The 24171-nt window shown below is 40.6% G+C and overlaps 1 protein-coding gene across 1 annotated transcript; it reads right to left on the bottom strand.

The window, feature by feature from the left end:
* Positions 1-676: 676 nt before the first annotated feature.
* On the bottom strand, positions 677-2439 carry LOC131833784 (DNA polymerase delta subunit 2-like). The gene is given in 3 exon segments (XM_059177518.1): positions 677-1480; positions 1483-1798; positions 1800-2439. Coding segments are annotated over 3 exon segments (1422 nt in total). The 5' UTR covers positions 2370-2439; the 3' UTR covers positions 677-944.
* Between the last annotated feature and the right edge of the window lie 21732 nt (positions 2440-24171).

The following is a 24171-nucleotide window of genomic DNA, read 5'->3' as shown; positions in this document are numbered from 1 at the left end:
CCACTCTAGGGAGCAGGGGGGAGAAATGTATCCTACCGCAGTATGGGGTACAGAGTCTGGGGTACAGAGGCTCTAAGAGTCTGAAAAATCATTTTAAAAGCCACTTTGAGACCTGGGAACAGTAAAAAGCACGTGAATTCAGTGAAACTATTTTTACATTGCAATAATTTCTTTTTGAAGCCTATTTATTAAGACACATGCCAACAGCACAGTATTGTACAAGTGATGTGAATTAAACCTTACACAAATGTAGTATTTGTCTTTTTATTTTTCCTTCTCTCGACTCAACTGCCCCCAACTAGAATTTACAAATTGATATAAAAATCCTGTTTGTACCTGGTTGGCTTGTTAGCAAAATACTGAGTGAAAGGCCTGTGATATTTCACAGTGCTGCCACCAGATTCAAAGGAAAAAAATGCACATAAATAAATAAATATGAGATTCAGAAGGGGAAAATAAAATATTAACATACAAAAGGCTACAAATTAAAGGCCCCGTGTTTGCTTTTGGATTCGACACTTGGGTATACTTGGTGAGTTCCAGGGGTCAGCCGATGTTTTGCTAAGTGGATGCATGTTGTGTCTTGCTGGGGGGTACTTATCTACACTTGGTTTATAAAGTGAGGCAGTTATGCTGTTATTTCAGGAGGGACTACATGTATAATTTTTTTTTGTTTTGTTTTTTGTTTTAAAGACTTTATTCATTTTAGAGAAAGAGAGTGCGCGCAGGGGGAGGGGCGGAGAGACTCACAAGCCGACTCCACCGCCAGCGCCCATCCCAACATGGGGCTCCATCTCAGGCCCCTGAGATCAGACCTGAGTCAAAATCAATACTTGGTTGCTCCACAGGCCTAGCGCCCCAGGCGTCCCAATCAGGCTTTTCTTAAGAAACAAATGCCACTGCTGGGTCAATGTCACATGGAACAGATAGCTGGGGTCTCTGAGTCAGGGGCCCAGACCCAAGACCCCCAGATCCTCGTCCTCTGCCCCAAAGCCTGAGAAGCTGATGGGCTGGCAGGCCAGGCTACGCAGATTCACAAGGCAGGCAGTCTGTGTGGTGCTGAAGTCGGGGACGGCCACCAACAGCACCCTCTGGTCCTCTGGTCCTCGGAAGATTTTAGAGCCAAACTCAGGGGTGTTCCCGCAGAACTAGATGTGAGGGCACTCCGGGAAGATGAATGGGTCAGTCTTGTAGAAGGGGTAGCATCCTAGTGTGTCTGGGGCTGTGGGGCTGATGTGACGGACACGCAGGGTCCACTCCAGGATCTCTAAGTGATCCTCCATGCTGCTGTACCGGAAAATATCACTCACATTTTGTCCTGATGTCCCCAGGAATCTGACTCCATCAATGGTGGCTTGGTAGGGATTAGTGACCAGCTGGAGTGTAGAGTAGGCGGTGGCCAGCGGGAACATGCAGGGGTGCAGCAGTTGCTGGGGCAGCGTGTAGTTGGTTGGGTCAAATTCGCCTGGCATCACATCCACGGCACCGACGCACTCAGCTGCAGCAGGATCTCGTCCAGCATTCTGACCGCCTCCACGCTGGCTGCCTGGGTCTTCTTGGTTAAGTACTTGGCCTTGTTGATGGAATCTCTGCTCTGGGTGTTGTGGCTCAGCAGGTTCCCAGCGAGGATGACCCGGGACACGTGGGCGGCGCTGCATTGCTCCCCCTCGTCCCCCAGCTGCCCTGTCACCACGTCCACCAGCAGCTGGGTGCTCAGGAGGCTCTCGCCCCCGCCTCCACCCAGGCCCAGACCAGACACCAGCAGCACAAACCTGTCTGTGTCAAGGGGGGGGGGGGGGTGCGGGCTTCTGAGGGGCGAGCTCTGCAAAGAAGTGGTCCTCTACGACGAACTTGCCACTGTCTCTCGCGTCTCTCGCGGAGCTGAGCACGGCCAGCACTGTCCCTGTGACCAGCCGTGATGCGTCGATGTCGCCTTCCAGTCTGATGCGCTGCAACTCATCTTCCAAGACCAACTCGTCGTCGGGGTGGATATACTTGCTCCGAGGAGGCTGGGGGAACAGGTTGTACTCTTCACTGATCTCGCGGAGGATAGAAGGCTGGAGCGGCATGGCCTTGAAGAGGGTCCCCACCACACAGCACTTCTCCCCCGGCTGCAGCTCACACAGCTTCTTTACCTGGACTCCACCACCCCAACGCTGCTTGGCGCGGCTCACCAGGAAGGGCCTCATTTGGAGGAGGCGGGTGGCATAAATGTGGGCGAACTGCCGGCTAAAGCTGCGCTCCGCGAGCCTGAAGGGCTGGGAGAAGTTGGTGTACGAGGACACAGGCACACGGGCAAAGGTGGCATTGTTGGCGGACGGTGGGGAGAGGAGAGTGTGGGCCCTCTGGGCAGCCTGCTCCGAAAACATGGTGTGCCAGACGCATTCAGAACCCCGTGCTTGGGCCCAGGCAGCGGCAGTCACCGGCCGCGGGCCTCCCGCCACCTCCTGTCAGTCCGCGCTCGCCGCCACGCCCCCATGTATAATTTTTAAGAAGCAGTTAGAACCTTTTCTTCCCCCACCCCCACAAGCCGCATTTTCGAAGGCAGCTGAGCTCACTATACCCTCAGACCATGCCACAAGCTGCATTTTGATATCATCCAGTTCAAAAATTTTATATTCTAAATTTCAGTCATGTAAAGAATCTAGAAACTTTACTATGAAACATGGAAATGGTAACATGCATAATAAGAGCCATGCTGAAATGCAAAAGCAGAATTAGGAGTTCTATAACGGAAAGGAATCAATGTATAGTAAATTATTCAGATTTTTAAGTAACTGTAATCAAGGCATAAAGATCATCCTTGTTATGACCTTGATCGTGGTCTACTGTTGTCACATGAAGCTGGTTCATTCAGAGCATTCCAGAGAGTGAGGCTGCCATCTGCAGTGCTCGGTAATAGAATGCAAGACAGATGTAGGTGTGGCTAATGTTCAGTGATAGTCTGAAACTATCATGTGGCTGGCAGTAAAAATTAAACAGGTAAGAAATGAATTGGTCTTCTAGTAAAACTGCTGAGTGCATTTCTCCTGTCACAACTTGAGAACAATGGGAACGGTTCCTTTAATGAAGCAGAAGCCTGCCTGAACGATGTGTCCCAGGACTTTCTAGTCATGGCAATTTGGAAGAAAGTGTTCAGTTCATTTGTGGCAGATGATGGTGATGTTTTAAAAGCAAGCTGTATTTCTGGGGGAATGTGGGTTAGAGAAGAAGAGGAAGAATGGGAGGAAAAGATAGAGAAAATGAGAGAGGGAGTTGTAGAGGCCAATGGCAGACTGTCCCAATAGGGGACACTTTGGCATGAAGATTATTTTGAGTTAAAGGCAATCAGAACCTAGTAGATTCAGGGAAAGCTCTTTACTTCCTGCACAACGGTCTAAAACGAATTTATCATTTATCGAAAAAGATTTTATTCGTTCTGTGGGGGGAGGGGGCAGAAAGAGAGCATGAGCAGAGACTGCAGAGGGGAAAGGAGAGGGAGAAAGAATCTGAAGTCAACTCTGCTTTGAGAGCGAGCCCCTTGGGGGGATTGATCCTGGGATCATGACTTGAGCCAACACCAAGATTCTGACGGGCAACTGACTGAGCCACCCAGGTGCCCCTAGAAAGAATCTAGACTCTAGAAAAAGAGTTGTCACCACAGAAAACTACATTATGATGGGAACTAAGTATAGTAGACAGGGAGGAGCCTAGCAAGGCCTGTTTGATCAGGGTCCTTGGTGTCCAATTGTTTCTGAGTGGCCCAACAGACATTCCTTTACCAAACATTCACTCTTTTTCATCTTCCTGTGAATTGCATTCCTTCCCTTTGACTTCCTACCCCTTTCTCCTTAGTTCAGAATGACATACATACCTCATTTTGCCTGTCTCCAGAATGTCTTTCTGTTTTTGTGTGGATTCCCTGTACATATGAAATGAAATTTTATTTTCTCTTGTTAATCTGATTTTAATTTGATTCTGAGTTCAGCTAAAAGGACCTTGAAGGGCAGAGGCAATTCTTCCTCCTAGACAGAGGGAACAAGGAGTAGGGAGACAGACACAGAGAGAGTGAGAGAGAATGAAGGAAGAAGGGGGGGAGGAAAAAGGGACAAAGAAAGGCAAAGAGGGAGGGAGCAGGAGGGAGACAAGTATATGTTTATGTATAATTTACATATAAATTAGTGGAAAGAATTTATTTATTCCACATTATTTTCTTCGTTAAAAAAATGAATGAGGGGCACCTGGGTAGTTCAGTGGGTTAAAGCCTCTGCCTTCAGCTCAGGTCATGATCCCAGGGTCCTGGGATCGAGCCCAGCATGGAGCTCTCTGCTCAGCAGGGAGCCTGCTTCCTCTCTCTCTCTCTGCCGGTGTCTCTCTCCCTGCTTGTGATCTCTCTCTGTCCAAAAAAAAAAAAAAAAAAAGTGAATGTCAAGATTTGTCTTTGATTTTGGAAGGTCAGCAATCACTTAATGTTATAAATTATTAGTTGAAACTGCTTATAAATGAGTTGCAGATCAGCTGACCAGTTCCATTTCTCCTGTATCGGCTAGAACTCCAGTAGTTTTTTCCCCTGGAGGTCATAGTCTCAACTGCAATGGCGGTTTATTGAAATGAAAGTGCTCATAATCATTGCCAATCCCCAAACTTGTGCTTGGATGCTAAAAATTTTTCTTTGAGCAGCAACATAAAAAATTATATCCTACCTATATAGGATAGCTCTATTCTCCTTGTAAGGCATTGGAATTTAGAGGTTAACAGCCAGTTTGGATGAAAGATACAAACTCTTACTAAGGAAAAAAAACACATTTAATAACATTTATATTTCTTGAATTAAACTGGAGCACAAATAACCAAGCAAAATCTTCCCAACGTACGAATAACATGGAACCAAAACAAAACCCCTGTGTAGGGTTGAGTGTGTGGGTATGCAAACAGTTCCTTTTGGCCTTCTAATTCTGATTCTTTGCTTATTGCCTTGATACCTTGATAATGAGAGTCAAACAACTGTGCCAAGAAATAACAGACCTTTCTTTTATTCTATCTTTTTGTCATTGTAGGTAGTTCCCAAATTGCTTCACGTTTGATTTGAGTCCTTTGAAGAGGGTCTACCAGGAAGGGGCTCTTACATAATTACAGCCTCTATCTAAGACTTTAGTGAAAAAAAATTTTTTTCCTATTATACCTATCATGATCACCTCCTAAAGTTAGCTTATTGCTAAATGATACAAAATTTAGGGAATTTTAGTATTCTACACAATGACATGAGTGATATTCTTTAATACTATCATCTAAAGTAATCATAGCAATTGTGGTAAATTATTTTCTGACAATCAGTAGCTACCTTGGCTCTGTTACCATTATTGGTTGTGTTATGGTTTTGAAGTAACTGTGGGCTGACCAAAATGTGACCTTGCTACTTTCTCCCTATATTTCTGGAGACGTTGCTCTCTCTTGCCCAATAGGAATTGGGTCTAGTTCAGGCCTGAAGTGACAAGATTTTTCCCACTCTACTCTACTTGCAGTCAGAATCCAAATTTTTAAGATGGAAGGACCTGAGAAATGGTCTTGTTTCGTTCTCTCATTTTCCAGCTGAGAACACAGAGTCCCATATCCCAGGACATGCCCCAGAAGCCTTTGGCTGTGTGAATAAACCAAGAGATTATAGGATTTGTCAGTTTGTTGAAGATTAAAATATTCTGTCCTTAATATATGTAGAGAGATTATATTTGTCAATTGATGTGTTTAAGTGAAAAATATCAGTGATGAGAATCACAAACATACTTTGAGTCCATAAACACTTTTTAGAGCCTGAAAAAAAGTTAACGATGGCAATTTAGTTGGCTCCCACAAGAGGAATGTACAGATGTGGAAGAGTGTTTATACAAGACTGAAATGTACATGCATCAGCTTCCATGGGCCATTCTTTTGCAATGCTCTGCACGGAGTTTGTCTGTGCAGTATTCTCCTGATCTGCACTTGTTCCCTATTATCCATGCCAACAACATGATACAGAGCAGTGATGTCTCCCGAACTAGTTATCTACAACAGAGAATTTTGCGGGGCGCTCAGTACACAGGTGAACTAATAGGTTCAAAGACTTGTCTTTATTTTTATTTATTTTTAAGATTTTAAATTTATTTTTCAGAGACAAAAAGCACAAGCAGGTGGAGCAGCAGGCAGAGAGAGAAGCAGACTCCCTGCGGAGTAAGCAGCCCAAGGAGGGGCTTGATCCCAGGACTCCGGGATCATGACCTGAGCTGAAGGCAGCCGCTTAATCAATTAAGCCACCCAGGTGCCCCGAAAGATGTATCTTTAAAAAAATAAAAAATAAAAAAATAAGGGGAGCTATTTGTCCAGAAAACAGTGATTTGAAGAAAACCTGTCTCAAAGTGAATACTGAGGATGTGTTTTACAAAAGGTTACAGCTAGCGGCTTTGCCTTGCCATTAAACATAATAAAAATAAATAAATAATCTGGAAAAAAATAAATATATTAGTTTTAATTTTCAGCAGCAATTATAAATAACTTTAAAAGAGGAACATTACCATCTATAGTTGATAGGTAGGAGAATTGGACTTTTGTTCTTATTTTTTTTTTTTTTTAGAAGTTTGTGTTATTTATTTGAGAGAGAGAGAGCAGGAGCCGGGGCGGGGAAGGGCAGAGGGAGAAACAAACTCCCTACTGAGCAGGAAGCCTGATGCAGGGCTCAATCCCAGGACCCTAGAATCATGACCTGAGCCAAAGGCAGATACTTAACCACCCAGGTGCACTGGACTTCCCCTTTAAAAAATGGTCATGGATTAGGTGTCCATTCTTCTGATACACTGTTGGCAGGATGTTGCTGATGTTTGTAGAGAAGAGCCTATCTTCTAAGGATTTCTTTAAATTATGAGCAGGAGACTTGGATTCTTATCCTAACCCAGAATGCAGTTCCTATCCACACAAATCTGGGGAGACAATTGCATTAACACATCAGTATTTATGGTTTATGGTAACAACAAGAGGAAAAGAAAAAATAATTTTTGAAAATATGGAACTCTCTGGTGGGTATATTCTTAGATTCTAAAAATTAGCAATGAAAAGAAAATCTGTGGGATGTCTGGAGTGATTCAGTTGATTAAGCATCTGCCTTCAGCTCAGGTCATGATCCCAGAGTCCTGGAATAAAGTCCCACAGCAGGCTTCTTGCTCAGTGGGGAGTCTGATTCTCCCTCTGCCTGCTACTCCCCCTGCTTGTGCTCTCTCTCTCTCTCTGTCAGATAAATAAAATCTTTTTCAAAAATTAAAGAAAAAAGAATAGAAAATTTGAAAAGTTTATTCACTTACTTGACTCTGTAGTTTGGTAAAGTTCCAAGATAAAACTAATTTGTCAATGTTAACTTGTCTTCCACCTACTCTCTCCTATGTCACTGCTTCTAAGTTTGGAATTGTTGAAGAGAATCAATTTTCTTTTTCTTTTTAAGATTTTATTTATTTATTTGACAGACAGAGATCACAAGTAGGCAGAGATGCAGGCAGAGAGAGAGGGGGAAGCAGGCTCCCTGCGGAGCAAACAGCCCGATGTGGGGCTCCATCCCAGGACCCTGGGATCATTACCTGAGCCGAAGGCAGAGGCTTTAACCCACTGAGCCACCCAGGCGCCCCGAGAATCAGTTTTCTGAGAACACTTTAGCTAATTTTAAATTCAACATACATGATTGTTATTTTTAATATTTTAAAATGCTTTCTTAATGTTTACATTAAAAAAATAGATAATTGAAATTTAGGTCATGTGAAAGTGATATTTAAAAAAACAAAAAGTACTGATTCAATGTTTAGATAATAACTCCCAAACTTCTCTACAGTAACTTCTAGCTAAAGCACATCACATTTAAAGCAAGATTATTATGGCATTGCCACTTGGAATAAAAGTGGTCTTAAACTACTGGCCGAGGAAATGTGTGAAAGAGCCTGCATTCTCTAGTTGGTGGGTTTTGTCCTCCGCATGCATTTGCAGGCCTTTGGAGGGTGACTTCACGACATTCTGGGCAGTGAACAGGAGATGGCAGCATGACTTCAGATGTTCGAGAAGAGACTTCTACTCCCTTCTGGAAAGAGGAGGTTGGGAGCTGATGGAGTGGAGAGTTATAGCAGCAGGTGCTACAATGTGTCTATCAAGCAGGATACATAGGAAACAAATGTGAAATAAAACTGTTTAATGCCTCTGAATGCTGCAGATTTCTACGCATATTTTCCAGGGTAATAGTCCCTTCCTTTGTAAAAATGAAATGGGTCAGATGTTGAGATTTTTATGGGATTTAGTAAGCTGTACAAGCCTAACAAAGAACTTGGCTCCATAGCTGTGGGATTTTTAATCTGTTTTTTGTTTTTTGGGTTTTGTTTCTTTTTCTTTCTTCTTCTTTTTTTTAATGGAGAAGCAATTTTCTAAGAACACAAAACACTTATTCCTTATTTCTTCTCAAATTTCTGGACAAACTTTAATAATAATGGACAAGGAACGTGGATCTCTGTTCCATAAAAATACCTAAATGCCCCAGAACTGGAACTACTACGATCTGTTTTGTGACAATGTTAATGTAGAAGAAAAGCGATTAGATTGGTAAACCATGGGCCTCTAGGTCTCAAGACCTCAGCTTCTTTTCAGTATTCAGTTTGGTACCTTTCTTGGAGGAGGCAAATTCAAGGAATACAAACATGTAATACAACCTGGGTACATTTTACTGACATACTTAAAATGATACGTATTTGTAAATAAATTTATACACATTCTTTGTATAATGATCTTGGAATATGCTTTCTTAGCTTCCTTCAGGAATTTTAAGCAGCTATTGGAGGAACACATGGAGAATCAAAATTTATTGACTTTATGAAAAAGCAGTGAAAACGAAGGCCTCAATAGAAAGGGTTTTGCTACTTATTGGTAGGTCTTTGGTTAGGAAAGAAAAGATTTGAAGGATTATTTGAAACTGGAGAGTTGCATTCTAGCCTTAACCTTCGTCTTAAAATATATATATATATGTGTGTGTGTGTGTGTGTGTGTGTATTTAATAACAATTTTATTTATTTATTTGACAGAGATCACAAGTAGGCAGAGAGGCAGACAGAGAACCTGATGCAGGGATCAATCCCAGGACCCTGAGATCATGACCTGAGCCGAAGGCAGAAGCTTAATGCACCAAGCCATCCAGGCGCCCCAAAATTCTATATGTTTAGAGTGCTTGGGTGGTTTAGTCAGTTGAGCGCCTGACTCTTAAATCTGGCTCTGTCTGGCCTTGATCTCAGGGTGGTATCAAGCCCTGAGCTGGGTCCATGCAGGGAGCCTTCTCGGGATTCTCTTTCTTCCTCTCTTTCTGCCCGTCCCTCTGCTAGTGCTCTCTCTTGTGCTCTCTCTAAATAAATTAAAAATAAAAAATGAAATTCCTAGAAATTTTAGGAGTCTTATTTAGGAGATATTTTCAAAAACTCTACCTTTAAAATATGGATTTCTATTGCTCATTTTCACTAACCTGTGAGCTTTAATCTCATGTCTGCATGGAGTTTGCTTTGGGCACTGCTTGGTTTTTTGTTTGTTTGGTTTTTGTTTTTAGAAAGCAACCCTTCCAGAATGGCATAAATTGGATTTGTGTGCACCAAACAGAGCATTTTATTAATATGTTAGCTCTCTTTCTATTAAAATCTGAGGTTAACAAGTACATAAATAGAGCTTTTATAGGCTGACCAGAGACTCAAAGGAGAACATGAAATAGAGTCTACCACTTGGCAACTTATCTCACTGACAGGGTTACTATATCAGAAATAATAACTTGAGTGTGAGTTTGAATAAATGATAACCATAGATGTTTAATCATAACTCAGTAAGATGTTTATCTTACCTCCATACGTAGTGGGAAGGGAATAGCTAACCTTAGAACCTGTGCCACCTTTCTTTTTTCAATGTCCTGGGTCTCCTCATTCAATAATTGTGAACAAAGATACTGCTAATTTTCATCCCTTTTGGCATCCTAAAGACTTTAAAAAGCGATTTGACAGAGGTTTTTGGTATATTTGTAGGACCGACCACTGGGCATCAAACTGAGTAGAAGTGGATATGGTATTCATAACCAATTCAATTGAAAATGAGAACTCAAGGGAACACAGTGACTTCAAGTAAGAATGTGTGTGTGTGTGTGTGTGTGTGTGTACATACTAGTTATTTCAGCCCACATTGGCTTGGGTGTGAATCCTGGCTTTGCCAATTAGTCATTGTGAGACCCTAGAGAAGTTATTTAGCTGATAAAAAAACCATTTCTGTTTCTCTAAAATAGGAATACAAATAATGTTCTCAGCTTTTTTTAAATGAAAATTAATTGAGATAATATGTGTAAAGTGCTTAGCCCAGTGTTCAGTACCTAAATGGTGGTGGCTAGTATTATGATGATACAGAATTATCAAAGCAAATTTTATGTTTTATATATATACATGTATGTATTCAGAATATATACATATATATATATGTATATATCGCACAATTAGATTACTCTTTTCTTTGCAAAGCCATAGGCTGTGTAAAGATAGTTTTAAAATCTGTTAAGAACTTGGATATCCCTTAAGGAATAGGTTTATAACTTTTAGTTACACAGTGCTTGAGACAATATATTTGTGTAACCTTCTCAGAAAAGTTTTATAAATAGTTTTCGAAGGCTATGGACTTTATTAGGGTCCCAGTCCTAAGGGGTTCATAGAAGCTGGTATAAAGATTTGGAAAGATTATAGAAAACGGTTCTGCCCAATGGGAGTTTATGTCTGTTCAGATTTCTGCTCTTGACTTAAGCTCTCAACCCTGGCTTTGTGCCTCCATAGATAGCATGCGTGGTAAGAGCATTGGTTGTGGCTTCGTGGAGCCATCACTCTGAACAGCATTTGTCAAACAGGACATTCACCTCTACGTACTACTTAATATACTAGATGTTTAACACCCTGTGTTACTCTTTATTGGTGAAGAACTTTTTTTTTTTTTTTTTAAGATTTTATTTATTTATTTGACAGACAGATCACAAGGAGGCAGAGAGGCAGGCAGAGAGAGAGAGGGAAGCAGGTTCCCTGCTGAGCAGAGAGCCTGATGCGGGACTCGATCCCAGGGCTCGGGATCAAGACCTGAGCTGAAGGCAGAGGCTTTAACCCACTGAGCCACCCAGGTCCCCGGTGAAGAACTTTTTGTTGTTGTTGTTACCTAGGGAACAAAACAGGTTAAATCATTTCTAAAATCTAAGCCTTCTGACTTGAAAGCTCTTTGACATTGGGTCTTTTGTGTATTCTTTCAATGATAGTTTAAGTTTTTGAACAATGAGGTGAGATAATCTTGTCCCTTATCCTACCTTCTTCTCCCCTGTCCTCTCTCACCTGCTCTGAACCCTCATTTGTACTACCCACACGAGCTTATACATTGTATACTTGAGTAAGCCTTTCTTGAAGGTAGGAAGCATTCTTCTTATATACTTTCCCCAATGCCTAATGTGATATTTTGTTTAAAAGGTACTTGAAAAATGAGGACATGAATACAAACTAGTCATATTTTGTGTATTGGGGGTATCATTGCCAAACATGACTAGGCTAAAATAGGGCCTCTTCATACGAGAAAGATGACAATTGAATTCTTGACAGGAGTCATGTGTGGTTCAGACGGAACAAACATACTTTGTTCACCCTTCGAATGTAGCCTAATCTAAGAAAGAGTTACATGAAACAGAGCTACTTTACCTACTGGGTAGATACCATGTTACTTCAAGAGCTTAAAAGAGTAAGTTTGAGTAAGTGCAGAGGCAAATGAAAAATGAAGAGCTAAAGGAAACTGCATGTTTTGAGCAAATCTCTGAACGTTAGAACTAACGTGAGCTGTCACCATCTTGGCATATTTCCACCAAGATTGAGCAGTTCTTTTGAACTAGAAAGGTCCGGGCTTTGACCATCGGGCAGTTCTTATGGTCTCAGGGACCATAAAGAGTAGCATACATCACGGTTATAATTTTGTGATTATTTTCTCCGTGTCCCTGCATCCTTCATCATCTTCACATAGCCAAACCCCACCCCTGGTTATTTCAATACTGTTCATTCAATACTGGTTAATACAATAAGAAGTGAACCTGTCCATCCGTACACCCACACAGCGGAACACCATTGCAGAAAAGCATGCAACCAAACCAACGGGGCTAATGTGGCAGGCTGGAGGTTAGAAATTGTGGTGGCAAGTTGATGTTCTTCTCTGATTATTTCTGTTTTCTTTCAGTGAAATAAAGAAGCAAGGTCACCAGGCAGAATCAAGGTGAGGAAGGCTGTGATGGAAATTTGAGGTGAGAGGAGACATCCAGGAGAGAGACAGAATGGGGCAAAGTATATGATTCCACAACCCCTTTAGCTACTGTTCCCATTTCTAAATTCCCACACAGAGCAGAACTATCCAAAGGAGTTGTCTATCCTCCCTGTTTTCTTTCTTTCTTTCTTTTTTTTAAAAGGTTTATTTATTTATTTATTTGACAGAGAGAGATCACAAGTAGGCAGAGAGGCAGGCAGAGAGAGAGAGGAGGAAGCAGGCTCCCTGCTGAGCAGAGAGCCCAATGCGGGACTCGATCCCAGGATCCTGGGATCATGACCTGAGCCGAAGGCAGAGGCTTTAACCCACTGAGTCACCCAGGCGCCCTGTCCTCTCTGTTTTCAGTTCTCCTTCCAGTTCATTTAGAAACCACTCCAATTAGTATCCACTAAAAATTCCCCTGAAACCTCTGTTTTCAGAGTCACCAGGGAATTACATGTTGTTAAATGTAATGTTCACTTCTCAGTCCTTAACTTTTCTTGACTTCCTGGTAGCATCTGAGAGTGGATCATTCCCTCCTCTGTGAAATTCTTCGTTTTCTTGTTTTCTGTTTTTGGTTGCTTCATTGACTTCTCCTTCTTAATCTACATTACCCATTCTTCATTCTGTCTCTGACCTAAATATTGGAGAACAGAGGTTTCATTCTGCAGATCCTCTTCTCTATCCTCACTCACTCTCTTGGTGGTCTCATCCACATTTTTGTGGAGGACTTCACATTTATATCTTTCTAACAGACCCGTCTCCTGAACTCCAAACAGCATATACCTGACTGCTCAATTGATATCCCTGCTCAGATGTCTAACAGGCTTCTCTAACCAAACTTCTCATCTTTCCTCAAAAAATTCACTCTACTTCTGATTCCTCCCCATTGTAGTAAATCAAAAGTCTGCCCTTTTAACTGCTCAGGTTGAAAACTTGGGCGTCATCTTTACCTTCTCTCTTTCTCTTACACTCCTCATTCGCTCCTTTCAGCCACTTCTGTTCCTTTTACCTTCAAGATATAGTCAACATGAGGTGATCTTACCACCTTCAATGCTTCCGTTCTGGTCCGTGTCAATATTATGTCCCATCTGGATACCTGCAGTAGCCTTCTAACCAGGTCTCTGTTTCTACCCTTGACCCCAACAATCTATTCTCCCCAACAGCAACCACAGCGAGACACTTTAATTAGATCATTTCCCTTCTCTGCTTGAATTCCCTTGTGGATTTTCATCTCATTCAGAGTAAAAGCCAGTCCTTAAAAGCATACAAGGCCCTACATTGTTTGACTCCGTTATCTCTGTGATCTCCACCCCTGCTTTTTTTTTTTTTTTTTCTCTCTTATTCACTTCACTTTAGCCATACCAAGGAGAGGCGCCACCAGGGTGGGAAGGGGGTGAGGCTGGGGTGTTCAGACTGGGGCTCCATGTTGGTTCACCCCTGTCCTATAGGACAATGGGGTTGTTCCTGCTTGCTTCAGGGGTAGTGACAGCTTTCTATTCTTGCTAGTCCTAAGATTATATCTCATTCCTTGCTGTTTATCCAAATGTGCTTGGCTTTTAAATAAATAATATCTTTATTAAACTCTGCTCAAGCAATCTGAGTATACCATTTCTCTCCCACAGGGACCTGGGCTGATATAAGGACACAGGATATTCTAACAACAATTTTAGGGAGCTAAAGAGGACAGGGAGATTATAGACTATTCTGTGGAGTTTGTGCACAGACACAAAGCATCTGAGGAGACTGAGGCTCAATGCAAAACACCCAGAGAGAACACTTGGGCCGACCGACACTAGATATTTGCAAATAGAGGATAAAGTAGCCTTATGTCAAATGGTCCAAATCCATACCAATTATCACAAAGGTAGGAAAATGAATTAAGATACCTTCTGAAGAAGTTTACAGACCTTTCCTCAATATTAAGCTCCAGCCAGGCAAAAGTTCACAGAAAGGTGATAATAATAACTCCCTTTTTCTATTTCCTTGACATCTACATGCTCTAGCCTTAATGTCTCCATCATTGTTACATTGATTTAGCATGTCCTATAATTCTTGCATGATATTGATTTGTAATGTAAGATTAACAAATGGGCCATCACCAGTTCACCTGTGTCAAAATGGCTCTAAAGGGAAAGACATCCACGGAGAATAAAGTGAAAGGGCACATAGGTAGCCAGAGGAACCCAAAATAAAAGGAAAAAATGAACCTGAGACAATGCAGAATTTGGGAAACCATTTATATACCAATACTGCGATGGTAGAGGGACTTTGAGAAGAAAATGTGATGTTCACCTGTCTCGGAGACAGTAGTGACTGGGCTCTCAGTGGATCAACAGGCACAGTTTTTCCTGTGTGTGTGTGCTGATTGTAAATTATATTTGTGAGTATGCACAGTGCTTATTAAGTTGAACGTAAAGAACAGATCACTGTTTTTTATTATTATCTTAACTCAGGGCAGCACCTAACAGAGGACTTTGTGTATTGAAAATGTAATCATTAGTTAAATGACTAAGTGAATGTTAATCTACTGAGAAATGAGAACAAACCACCAGGGTATTACCCCATTCACACTTTTCTTTTTTGTGTAGTGCTTGCTCATTGAACTGATTATCATTTTGATTGGAATTAATTGACTCTTGCCAGATATTAAAGCTATCAAAGAAATAAGTACACCGAATATCTGTCGCCTTGGCGAGAAGTCAGTCACTGTGATTTTGAACACCTTTTGGATCCCTCCCTAAAGGAGTTGCAGAAAAATCTACTAATTTTTAAATCATGAACATATAGCTATTGTGCTGTGTGTGTGTGAATACGGAAGCTCAGTGTTCATGTTGTCAAGTTACTGCTCCTTTCTAGTTTAGACTCTGGATTGTCTTTTTAAAACACCACTTTTAACCTGAGCAAAAGTATAATAAATCAGACAGAGCAGCAAAAGCGCACTGTGCCTCCTAGATGTAGAAACAAAAGATGTGTCCCCAGATGGAGAATCACGTCCATCATCTAATGTATTTATGAATCTGCATTTTGAAGAATTCATGTTTTTAAATGGAATTATTACAATTTTAGCGATGCTCTATACTTGCCTCAAAAGCTACTTTTGTGTCATCTGAGTCATTAGGTAAGAGGAAAATGAGAAAATGTATTTCATGTGTTAGATTTAAATACATTTAAATTTTGGTGCAGCTGTAGGCTTGAGATGAAACACTGGGCTCCTGTAGAATTTTTTTATGTACTGTATAATAAAAGTCTGTAACCTGATACCTCACACATCTCCATTAACCTCTGACATTGAATTTGTTCTATTCTGATTGTTTTTTCATTGATACAAGTGTTTGGTGAGGAATTAAGGAGCTTTCCTTCACAAATGTTTTGTTTGATTTACAGCATTGGGGGCTGTGATATTCCTGCTTAGAATACTTTACTGTTGAAATCCTTAAAAAAAAAAATTAGTTGAATTCCCAAAGGATAATGTGCATCAGTTGTATGTTAAGCTCTTTGTTCGGACTTATTATTTCAACCTCCAAAATGTGTTTTCACTAACATAGTAGCGTGATAAATGCAAAAAGTGTGTGCACAGCTTAAAACATTTGGAAATGCTTCTACAAGTTGCTTTATACTGGGCAGTTTACTTTTTCTATAAAGGCATCTCTATTCCATACTCCGCTGTCCCACGGGTTTCCGAAACGTGAACATGGACTCTGTGGGAATTCTATTTTTGGACTTAAGAAAAAAACTAAGTTGCATGGTAGACAGTTTTCACTCTTGTCTAGTTGAGCGCTTTCTTCTTTCTTCCTTCTTGTGTACATGGACACCCTTTGAATATGTATCTGCACTCTCTTGACTTATAGGACAACTTTTTGAAGAGCCAGTCGTATTTGTTCTGTATTTTCCTTTCTTTCTTTCTTTTTTAAAAACGATTACTTATTTATTTGGGAGACAGAGAGAGAGAATGAGAGAGTAGAGGGAGAGGCAGAGGGAGACCTCTTTAATCACCTCTTTTCCTCAAGCACTCTGTAATTGTGAACCATATAAATAAAGTAGCGTCATCAAGATAGCGCCCATCACTGAGAGTTTCCCCTTTATGCTGTGTATCTGCTGTTCCCGAAATGGTAGCCAGTAGCCATGTGTGGCTGTGGAACACTTGCACTGGGGCCAGTCCAAATGGAGCTGTGCTCTAAGGGTAGAACACACCTGGACTTTACTTAGGAGAAATAAAAAGGATGTAAAACATGTTGTTAATAATTTTTACATTGATTACATGTTGGAATGATAGTATCTGGGGCTTATTGATTTAAGTAAAATATTTAAAGTGTTTAAATCTTTTAAGAGATTTAAAAATATTGGCAAGATTTTTTTTTTCTTTTTTGAATGAGGCAACTAGAAAATTCCTTTTAAAATGTGACTACCAGGGCACCTTGGTGGCTCAGTGGATTAAGCATCCACCTTTGGCTCTGGTCATGATTCCAGGGATCCAGCCCTGGGTCAGGCTCCCTGCTCAGCGGGGAGTCTGCTTCTCCCTCTGCCTCTGCAACTCTTCCACGCTTGTGGGCGTGTGCTTTCTCTCTCTCAAATGAATAAATAAAATACTAAAAAATAAATAAAAATGTGGCTACCAGAAAATATGACTTGCATTTGTGCCATGTATTATATATAGATTAGACAGTACTGCACAATGTCCGTCTTTCTCAAAAGTGGTTGCCCACCAGAACCATCTACGAAACTTTAAAAATCCCCACAGTTTCTTTAGTCTTATCCCCAGCTTAGCTAAACCTGAATACTGGACATGGGTCTTAGGAATTTTTTCTCTTAGACAACTCTCCTGATAATTTTGAGGCTGCCGGCTAGTAGAGCTGCACTGGAGAACTTCTATTCTGTATGGTCCCTTTTGCTACCTCATGCCCAGGTAGGCTCCTGGGCCTCATGAACTTTTTGGTCCTGGGGCTCCTTTACTACAGGCAATGGTCTTTTATATGCCTGGCTATGGTTGTGGCTAAATCACAAAAACAGCTCCTTCCCTGCTTCCCTTAACCTATCTATTTAGAACCCTCCAAGAAGGGGCTTAATGAACTAGGGTACTTGCATAATGCTACAGAAACTCTTTTATCTGATTCAGATGGGACCAGCAATGGTTATTACTTTTTTTTTAGACTTTTTCTTTTTTAAAGAGGAGTTTCAGGTTCACAACAGAATTGAGAGAAAAGTACAGAGATTTTCTGATGCATGCCTCCACGCATGCCTAACCTTCCTCCCTCCTGTCAGCCTCCACCCCCAGGGCGGGACCTCTGTTACCTATCACATTGACCCAGCATCCTAATCCAGGAGCAAGTTTCCTTTGGGTTCACTTTGGTGTTGTATTGTTTACTTTTTTTTTTTTTTTAAGATTTTATTTATTTATTTAATACACAGAGAGAGATCACAAGTAGGCAGGGAAGTAGGCAGAGAGAGAGAAAGGAGGAAGCAGGCTCCCCATGGAGCAGAGAGCCCAATATGAGACTTGATCCCAGGACCCCGAGATCATGACCTAAACCGAAGGCAGAGGCTTAACCCACTGAACCACCGAGTCGCCCCACAAAAACCCTTTCTATTGAGGCCTTCATATTCACTGCTTTTTCCATAAAGCAATAAATTTTGATTCTTGATATTTGATATTGTTTACTTTTTAAAACACCATTTAAAGGGGTGGGGGTTGATCTATTCATATAGCAAGCATTTTATTTGAACTGGAAAAACATATGCACAGACTCCAATATCCATCTTTTGATGTAGGGCCACAGGGTTTTCTGGATATGGTGGTCTGTGGGTTAGAGCTGTTTAGTATCTGTCCCCACCTCTAATCCCCAACCCCCCCGGTAAACAAGATCTAAAATTCCTCCTTTACAATTTTCACTTCTATTTCTTTAAATGTAGAAAAATCTTAAATATACTTACAGGCAATCGATGTGCGGTGCTATCTAGCTTATTGTGATATTCTTCGTAACCTTTTGTGGTGCTGTCCCTTAATTTGACAGACATTACTTTTCCATCTATCCTTTTGAAGCATTTACCTTAGTTTCCACAGAGATAACAACTTGGTGTTTTTGGTCTCACGTTTCATACCTTTACATACTATTTATTAAATACAAAATGCCAATAAGAATTACAACTGTTGTAATCAGCCTTGGGAATAAACCAATTTGACTTAGGTTAAACATAAAACTCAGTTGGATGAAGCAGACCTTCTCAGGTGTCATCGGCTTTTGACAACATTTAGAATGCCATGGGCCTCAGTCTATATGCTTCACAGAGGGAATGGGTAGCATGATGAATTAATCTGGCTAATCAGTTAATTGAAGATCATTAAGAGAAATTCTATATAAAACATACTATAACAGTAGTAGTAGTAGCTGGTATTTATTGAACACTTACTATGTGCCAGCCATAGCCACCTTACATGTGGTACCTCTCATTTGATTCACAAACATCTATTGAGTCATGATTTATAATTAGCTTCATTTTATGCATGAGGAAATTGAAGCTGCCCAAGGTGAAGTCAGTTAAGGTCACTCAACTTTAAGTTTGGAGATAAAATTCAAACCCAAGTCATTCTGATGGAAGATCTGGGACCAGCTTTTAGCTTCGAAAGCCTAACCTTGATGGGAGGGTTCAAGCTGTCCCTTGCTGGAGACCTCGCCTGGCCTGACATTGATCTATAGGACTGGGTCAAGGGTAGACACTCTGCAAAGCAAGCATTCACCATAACAAATAACTTACATGTGTGTCCTCGATTAGAGGACAACTCTATAAACCTTTTCAGACTAGGACGAAACATCATGTAATTAATATATCTAATGACTTAAACCAATGACTAGATTGGGTGTTTTGAAGCAAACTTTGCTGAGAATATGATTTGAGCCAGAGCCCAGGCTTCAAGGAGATAAATAAATTCTGATCCTCATTTCTGGACACGCTGTCATGGGATTCCGAAACCAGGCATTTATCATGCTGTCTCCTCTGTGGCGCTTTTCCTTGGTGTGATGAATGTGGCTTCCTGAAAAGGCTGCTTTACACCAGCCTTGAGGCAGAGACCTTTTAGCTCAAAGAAAAATAAATTGGCTTGAGGAAAAAAAAAATCACTGTCAACCTTTTAATCCTTCGTTTTCCATCTTCTTTTTCTTGACTCTGGTATCATGCATAGTTCAGTCTTCAGGGATCCATTGTTCATTTCTAAAGAGCATCGAGTGACCCAGATGTGTACTTTGAGTGCCTTTTATATGCTTTGTCACACCCATATTTGTATGTGATAATTAATCACCCAAGGATCAATCACCTAAAATACTGCCCCAGGCTATCTCTGACCCCACTGTAATCTTCCTCCTGCAGCAAAGTGGGTGAGTCGCTTTGCCAACGTGTCATTTGGTCACAAAATTTATTTCTCCAAGGAATTTTCTAGCGAGCTATTACTAGAAATTTACACCTATTTTCTTGTCTTTGCACATGAATAATGGCATTTACTTGCTTTGAAGTATAATTATGTCCAAAGAGGTCATTCTATTTATTTAGCGGTTCTAGATTTTCCAAGGCTTTACTGTCGAACCTGCCACAGTGGAACCATTTTTTAGTAATGACTATTTTGATCTGAATGTAAAACAAAACAAAACAAGCCATGCAGCTTCCCTTTTGCCGTGGTAAGAACAATCAAACTGATTCTGTGCAGTTTTCAATCATAGAAACTTGCTGCCAGGCAAGTGAGCAGCTTTGGGAGAGCCTGGAACTCAACAGGACGTCGATTGGCCATGCGGTGTCATTTGTAATCAGAGCGGTCTGACTGCCAGGAAAGAAGTAGCTGCCATGAGTAGGTCCAAAGAGGACAGGAGTACTGGAATTTCTCTGATTTGAAGCGGTCTCTAGTTGTCTCTGAAACAATATTAAATGTGAGTTTCATTTCATTTCAAAAATGTTAACTTTATGGTGAAATCAGCTTCTTGATGAGAAGAGAGGCTCTCCTTGATTTTTGCTAGAAGGTCGGCATTTTGGGATTGGAGATCAGACTGAATATCATGAGTGGATGGGAACCTTGCATATATCTTTATAGGTGGACAAACTCAATTTGCAGAGACCACTGGCATGCGGATAATGGCTCACGTGTGTCTTTTAAAATAAACAATGTTTCTGTAGTAGACAAGTGGTTCTCAAACTGGGCTCCCCAGAGCAGCAGCAGCAGCATCACCTTCATCTAAGGGAGGCAAATTCTCAATCCCCAAACCCGATCTTAAATCAAAACCTCTGTGGGTAGTGTCCAGCAATCTGGGTTTAAACCATCCCTTCAGGTGACTCTGTATACTGATGTTTGAGAACCACTGCTGTACACAAGTATTTTGTTTAGAAGGAAATTTTGGCATCAACTCTCCAAACTTATCACTTAATATACAAAGATTTGAGGCTCAGAGAAGTTCTGTGATTCAACTGGGGTGTTAGTTTGTTCCAGGTTGCAAGGAGCAAAGTCAAACAATGACCATCTAGTTCATGGGAAGTTATTATAGGGATTTGTAGGTTATCACCAATACTGGGTCTTAGAGTCTATTAGTACGTGGACTCAGGTGTCTCTCTTTCAATATTTCGGTAATTTCTAATACTTCTGACAAATGACCTTCTCTTCTCTCCTTCTCCCTCACGACTTCTACTTGCTTGCATCTTTTATTGCCTCCTTGATTCTACTTAGTGCTTTTTCTCTCCATTAGCAGTTTTGTTTTGTCTTGTTTTTCATCTCTGCTCCCATCACAGCTTGTATCTTACTCTGTGTCTTACTGTATGAAGTCACTGAGAGTGGATCTGGTATAAAACAGGAGTTCTGCTCCTAGGCTGGGCTCTAACATCAGACCATCTTATCCACTCATTTACTCAACAGCGATGTATTGGGCCTTCAGGTCTTTTATTATTCTAGGCTTTAGGGACACAGTGAGGAAGATAAAATATTCAGATATCCATGGCTCTTAAATCTTAGTTGGGTGGATAGAAAGAAAATAGATAAGGAATACATATTTATAGGTACACAATCTCCTATCTGTGATTCTGAAATTCACAAAGCTCTTTGAATTGAAAGGTGTTTTCTAACTTGGTTGATAGCAAAACCTGACCTCACTTGAACTTAACTGGCAACAAAACCTAACCTGGAGAAAGGTGAAGCTATTTGTGTCGTTGTTTATGGCTCTTTGCATGCTTCCCCATGCACGGCATTGAAAAAATAGTAATGTTTAATTATGGAGAGCTGTCACAGACCCTTATGGGAATATGTGGTTAAGTCTTTACAAAAATGTTTTTAAAAAGTTGAGTTCTGAAACACCACTTGTCCTACGGGTTTTGGATAGGGTTGCAGACTTGTAATAAGGATTGCTAGGTCCTATGAGAAAGAATTCTACAAGGTAAGAGGATAGAGAAAATGGAAAATGCCATATAGATCTTAAACATTGATGATGGCTATTGTTCCTCTCAGCATGCTTCCAAATCTGGGAGCCATCACTAACATGTGGGGATGAGGAAATGCAATTACCAGGAAAAGAAGGAGGGACTATTGCAAATAAATAACTTAAAAATCATAATTTATAAACTTCTCATCAATCCTCACCAAGCAATTCCTCAACTATATTAAATTATTAAATATTAAGTCAACTATAAAATCTTACTAAAATTATGGCCCGAGGTAGGAGGACATCAATGGTCTTAAAGCATGTAGACTACAACAAGGTGGATTTAAATCATGCTCTTCTATAATAAGGACAGAAATCTATGCTTAGAAAATAATAACTAAATGGATTAATTAGTGACATGCAAAGAAAGAAGGAAGAGCAAGGGAATCTGAATGATTTCCTCTGTGTGTGTGTGAGTGTGATTCAACCCAAGCAAATGTATGGCCTTTTTATACAAGAAGAGCATATGGAAATTCTCTGTGCAATCTTAGTGATAGCATGTCTTGTCAACTTCAAATTCTGTACTACTGTTACTATCTAACTTTTTTCCTCATGTTATGTGGCCTGTAATACAGTCTTCACCTGCTAGAAAATATTATTGCTAGGCTGTTATTGGCATGTTTATAAACTATAAGTGGTGTCTGACTCTGTTAGCTGACTCCCTTGCCTTACTATTTTACCTTAAGTGTATAATCTGTAACAATATTTAGTGTGTGCTGAACTGTGTCATAAACCCAGAATAAACTTAATGAATATCAAAGACTGGATATGCATCTTGACATATGCCGGATTAACATTTTTAAGTGACTTCTGGCCTTTTGATCTCCCAAATTTTTAAATGAGAAGTTACGTTTGGCAAAGAATCATACATTGAGATCTACAGAATCAGTGTCGGGTGAAAAGTTAAGAGTCGTTCCGTCAGCCCCGTTGGCACATGATCACACAGTCTCTGTCTGCAGGCGCACTGTTGTATCCAGCTACCTCTTTCTTTTCACGGCTTCATTTTTGCTCTGTGGGAGTAAGAACATTAACAAGTGCTGATTGGGTTTTGTGAAATTGTAGACACTCGTCTCCTCTCCCAATCTTTGACATATACTATGAAAGTCTCCTTGCATCTTTTCCTTCCTGAGTTGTTACAACAGTCAGTTTTTGCCAAGTCCTTCAAAGTTCATGGTCTCTACAGGAAGTGGTCTCCCGCAGACACTGTCTGATTTTGTATCGTTCTTTTAAATGTAACACCCAGATGCAGTCATGGTAATCCAGCAGTGTTCTGATCCATAGAGAGTATAACGACAGTGAAGTTTCCTAAATCCAGAACCATACTGTAACTTTGCAATCCTCTCATATATTTTTCTATTCATTTTTTCACTCAGAGCTGTTGTCACCTTTCTGGTGTCTCTGGCACTTTTCTTGGGCTGCTCTGGATCTTAGATTTTTTACAGACTGTCCTTTGCTCATGGTTGGTTGTATAAGTGACACTCAGAAACAGCCTATTGACTAATACATTCACAGGTCGAGGTGAAATCTACCCATGGGAAGAGTTCCAGATGACTAGAAGAACTCTGATTACATTAATTGGAGTTTTAAAAGCAGAGGTTTCATTTTGTCTTAAATATTGAGGGATAAGCCTATTGGTAATCCTACTGTTAACAAAATCCTCATGACTTTGTGCCTTATATTTACTGATTTCAGAAAATGTCAGTGGGGATTTCATGTTTAAGATATAGAGCCCTGAAGGAACAAGTAATAACTTCAAGTATATTTGGTGTATGTAGTTTGTGGAGAAACAAACAAACACACACAGTTTATCTTCGTATTTGTATTTTAGAATTGACCATAAGGATGTTAGGGGTTCGTTCTTTCTTTCTTTCTTTCTTTCTTTCTTTCTTTCTTTCTTTCTTTCTTTCTTTTGAACCACAAAATGGTTAGAAGAATGAGTAACAGTGTTGATTACAGATCTTCATTGCAGACCTTCAGCTTATGAGGTTAGGGGAGTGATTTATAATGTTGACTATAGGTCAGATTGTCTTTGAGAAAGCTGTGCTTTCAACACCACGGGATTAAAAGAGAAAACCGAAAGGAAAATCACTATATTAAAAACAACCCTTCTCCCCACTCCTACTCCCAACCCCCACTCTCTCCAATATCCTGGTTTATAAACCAGCATAAAATTGATGCTGGTGACTGATTGTCTTTGCCTCCATGTGTCGACTTCCTTACTGTTTTACTTTTCCCCAGCTTCCCTGTCTGTGCTTATTACTTTCATTCACTCTGGTTCTATCAGGATTATTAAACTGGTGGAGTCCCGCTTTGTGGTCTCTTTGAAAGGAAACTCATAGCTACAGCCAAAGACAATGGAGGAAATTTCACTTTCCTGGTTTTAGCATCATATTGCTAAGGGAGTTACACTGTGTCATGAAAA

This window comes from Mustela lutreola, chromosome 6 (genome assembly GCF_030435805.1).
Source record: "Mustela lutreola isolate mMusLut2 chromosome 6, mMusLut2.pri, whole genome shotgun sequence".
In the NCBI taxonomy this organism is placed as follows: Eukaryota; Metazoa; Chordata; class Mammalia; order Carnivora; family Mustelidae; genus Mustela; species Mustela lutreola.
Note: the sequence above shows the minus strand (reverse complement) of the source record. Positions and strands in the feature narration are given on the sequence as shown.